Source organism: Geospiza fortis, unplaced genomic scaffold, assembly GCF_000277835.1.
Source record: "Geospiza fortis unplaced genomic scaffold, GeoFor_1.0 scaffold1039, whole genome shotgun sequence".
Lineage (NCBI taxonomy): Eukaryota > Metazoa > Chordata > Aves > Passeriformes > Thraupidae > Geospiza > Geospiza fortis.
This window is the reverse complement of record NW_005054733.1, coordinates 72,067-75,934: the sequence shown is the minus strand read 5'-3', so window position 1 is coordinate 75,934 and position 3,868 is coordinate 72,067. Positions and strand designations below refer to the sequence as shown.

The window sequence follows — 3,868 nt, the reverse complement described above, 5'->3', positions numbered from 1 at the left end:
GCTGGTCAGGATGGCGGCCTCGGCCCTCAGGGTCATGACGTTCGACGATGACATCCGCGTGCCCTTCGGTCACGCCCACGACCACGCCAAGATGATCGTGCTGGAGAACGATGGCTTGAGAGTCCTCATCGAGGCTGCAAAAGGTAAAAGGGACCCCTGGGGGTGTTGATCCTGATGGGGAAGCACCTGGGGTTTCTTCTCACTGTCTCTGGAATCAGTTGTGGTTTCTTCTCAGGAATCACTCGTGATTTCTTCTCCCGTTGTCTCAGGAATCCCTTGTGATTTCTCCCATTGTCTGATTTCTTCTCTCATTGTCATAACTTGAAGCTCCTTGCAGGTGATTCAAGAATTTGTCACTCAAATGGGGTTTAGTTCTATCCATGAAATGTGCCCCGAGAGAGCCAAAAAGTGCCACTGTGGTGCTGCTGGTAGCCTGTGGAGCAGTCAGATGATCAGAGCAGTTTTTCTCTGTGTTTAGGAAGTGTTTGACAGGTTTAGGGCCCTCTTGTCCAGAGAGGACATTGTGACTCTGGCTAGGAACAGAGAGAGCAGGTGTCATCTCCCCTGCTTTAACACATGAAAGGAAATGCACTGTTCCCTGTGTAATTAACCAAAGTAAACCCTGTTAATTGTGCAGTAATTGCTCCATCCCTGCTCTCCCCTCTGCAGCCTTCACAGATAACTCCGGCGTTCTCAGCGAGCTCTGTGCCACCCTCTCTCGCCTCTCCGTCAGGAATGAGTTCTGCCAGGACATCGTGGACCTGGGGGGCTTAAATTTCATGGTGACTCTGCTGGCTGACTGCATGGAGCACCCTGTGAGCAGTGGGGAGTGTTTGGGGGTGGGCTGGGGGGACGGCTCATCCTCAGCAGTGGAGTTCACGTTAATGGGTGAGCCTCAGCCCGTGGTGTTTTCTGAGTGCCACAGGTGGAGGAGGAAAAAAGGAATCTGACTCCCTGTTCTTAGAAGGCTAATTTATTATTTCATGATATTATGATCTATATTATATTAAAGAATGCTATATTAAAACTATGCTAAATTACACAGACAGAAGGCTACAAAGAATGATGATGAAAACTCCTTCCAGAGTCCAACACAGCCTGACCGTGATTGGTCATTAGGTTAAAACAATTCACATGTTGGATTAAACAATCTCCAGCCACATTCCAAAGCAGCAAAACACCGGAGAAGCAAATCAGATAATTATTGTTTCTTTTTTCTCTGAGGCTTCTCAGCTTCCCAGGAGAAGAAATCCTGGCAAAGGGGATTTTTCCAGAAAATATGACAGTGACACTCTGCCTGCTCCCAGAAAAGCTGAATGGTTGCTTTTCCACCAAAAAGAGATTTTAAACAAAGCATTTAGATGCTCAAGTCCCAGAGGTTGATCTCTGATTTGTTTAAGCCTTGCTGATGGTCTGGCAGACGTTTCCAAGGTCCCTCGTGCAGCAAGGGAGCGACTGAGGGTAGAGTTTTTGTAGCTGATAATTACCACAGCCATTTGCATGGAACGGGGGGGTGCCGTGCTTTGCTTTCTGAGCTGCCCAGCTCTCCGTGCTGCTTTCTGAGCCGCTGTTTCCCCCCGGGGCAGGACGTGGTGAAGCAGGTGCTCAGCGCCATCCGCGCCGTGGCCGGCAACGACGGCGTCAAGGACGCCATCGTGGACGCCGGGGCCACCGAGCTCATCGTGCTGGCCATCAGCCACCACCTGGGCAACCCTCAGGTACCCCCCAGGGGTGGGCATGGAGCTCAGCTGGAGCTGCAGGATGTGCAGCCGAGCAGTGCATAAACCTTGAGCTCGGCTGTAGCGTCCAACATTTGTGTGAATTTAGGGGTTTTCCACCTTGTAGTGTTTTATTTTTCTTATTCCCGAATCAGCACCTCTAGTGTGCAAAACACATAATTGTGAAGGTTGGAAATATTTCTAAGATCATAGTTCCAACCCTCCCCTTGCTTTATGGGCCAGAGCTGCAGGATGTACAACCAAGCAGTGCATAAACCTTGAGCTCGGCTGTAGTATCCAATATTTGTGTGAATTTAGGGGTTTTCCACCTTGTAGTGTTTTATTTTTCTTATTCCTGGACCAGATGGATGGTGGTTTACACCTCTGGTGTGCAAAACACATAATTATGAAGGTTGGAAATATCTCTAAGATCATAATTCCAGCCCTCCCCTTGCTTTATGGGCCAGGGCAGCAGGATGTGCAGCCAAGCAGTGGATAGACCTTAAGCTTGGCTGTACTGTCCAATATTTGTGTGAATTTAGGGGTTTTCCACCTTGTAGTGTTTTATTTTTCTTATTCCCGAATCAGCACCTCTAGTGTGCAAAACACATAATTGTGAAGGTTGGAAATATTTCTAAGATCATAGTTCCAACCCTCCCCTTGCTTTATGGGCCAGAGCTGCAGGATGTACAACCAAGCAGTGCATAAACCTTGAGCTCGGCTGTAGTATCCAATATTTGTGTGAATTTAGGGGTTTTCCACCTTGTAGTGTTTTATTTTTCTTATTCCCGGACCAGATGGATGGTGGTTTACACCTCTGGTGTGCAAAACACATAATTATGAAGGTTGGAAATATCTCTAAGATCATAATTCCAGCCCTCCCCTTGCTTTATGGGCCAGGGCAGCAGGATGTGCAGCCAAGCAGTGGATAGACCTTAAGCTTGGCTGTACTGTCCAATATTTGTGTGAATTTAGGGGTTTTCCACCTTGTAGTGTTTTATTTTTCTTATTCCCGGACCAGATGGATGGTGGGGATGGTGGTTTACACCTCTAGTGTGCAAAACACATAATTATGAAGGTTGGAAATATCTCTAAGATCATAATTCCAACCCTCCCCTTGCTTTGTGGGCCAGGGCAGCAGGACGCCGCAGCGGGAGAAACTTCAAAACAATAAAAACACCTCCAAAAGTGCCATAACAGGAAAGAAAGGCCACTTTGGTTTGGCTGCAGGGCAGGTTAGCAGGCAGTGCTTTGGCTGCAGGGCAGGTTAGCAGGCAGTGCTTTGCTGCAGGGCAGGTTAGCAGGCAGTGCTCCCTGTGTGTTGCAGATCTGTGAGCAGGGCTGCGCAGCCCTGTGCATGCTGGCCCTGCGCAAGCCCGAGAACTGCAGCGTCATCATGGAGGGCGGCGGGGCCCTGGCAGCCCTGCAGGCCATGAAGGCTCACCCACGGGAGGTGGCTGTGCAGGTGGGTCCCTCACAGCACCTGCTGGGGCAGGCGGGGCTGCTCTCTGAGCCCTGGGCTTCCCCAGAAATCCTCTGAGCCCTGGGCATCCTCAGAAATCCTCTGAGCCCTGGGCTTGCCTGCAAAGCCCAGTGATCCTTGGGCTTCCCTGTCAACCCCACTGACCCCATGGCTTCCCTACAAACCCCACTGACTCCTAGTGTTCCCTGCAAACCCCACTGACCCCCATGGTTCCTCACAGATCCCACTGACCCCATGGCTTCCCTACCAGCCCCACTGACCCCTGTGGTTCTCTGCAGACCCCCATGGCTCCCTGCAGACCCCTGTGGCTCCCTACCAACCCCAGTGACCCCCTGGTGACCCCTGTCTGTCTGTCTGTCTGTCCCCAGAAGCAGGCGTGCATGCTGATCAGGAACCTGGTGTCGCGCAGCCGGGAGCTGTGACCCCCATGGCTCCCAGTGACCCTGTCTGTCTGTCTGTCCGTCCCCAGAAGCAGGCGTGCATGCTGATCCGGAACCTGGTGTCACGCAGCCGGGAGCTGTGACCCCCATGGCTCCCTGCAGCCCCCAGTGACCCTGTCTGTCTGTCTGTCTGTCTGTCCGTCCCCAGAAGCAGGCGTGCATGCTGATCCGGAACCTGGTGTCGCGCAGCCGGGAGCTGTGACCCCCATGGCTCCCAGTGACCCTGT

At 51.7% G+C, this 3,868-nt stretch overlaps 1 protein-coding gene across 1 annotated transcript in view; it reads left to right on the top strand.

Moving 5' to 3' along the window:
- ARMC6 (armadillo repeat containing 6) overlaps nucleotides 1-3,623 on the top strand; it is a 5,811-nt gene extending 2,188 nt beyond the window's left edge. Inside the window, exons 5-9 of the mRNA XM_031065305.1 lie at nucleotides 8-143; nucleotides 670-815; nucleotides 1,587-1,718; nucleotides 3,046-3,183; nucleotides 3,570-3,623. Of these exons, the coding sequence (XP_030921165.1) occupies nucleotides 8-143; nucleotides 670-815; nucleotides 1,587-1,718; nucleotides 3,046-3,183; nucleotides 3,570-3,623 (606 nt within the window). The remainder of the gene's footprint in view (nucleotides 1-7; nucleotides 144-669; nucleotides 816-1,586; nucleotides 1,719-3,045; nucleotides 3,184-3,569) is intronic.
- The last annotated feature ends 245 nt before the right edge of the window (nucleotides 3,624-3,868 follow it).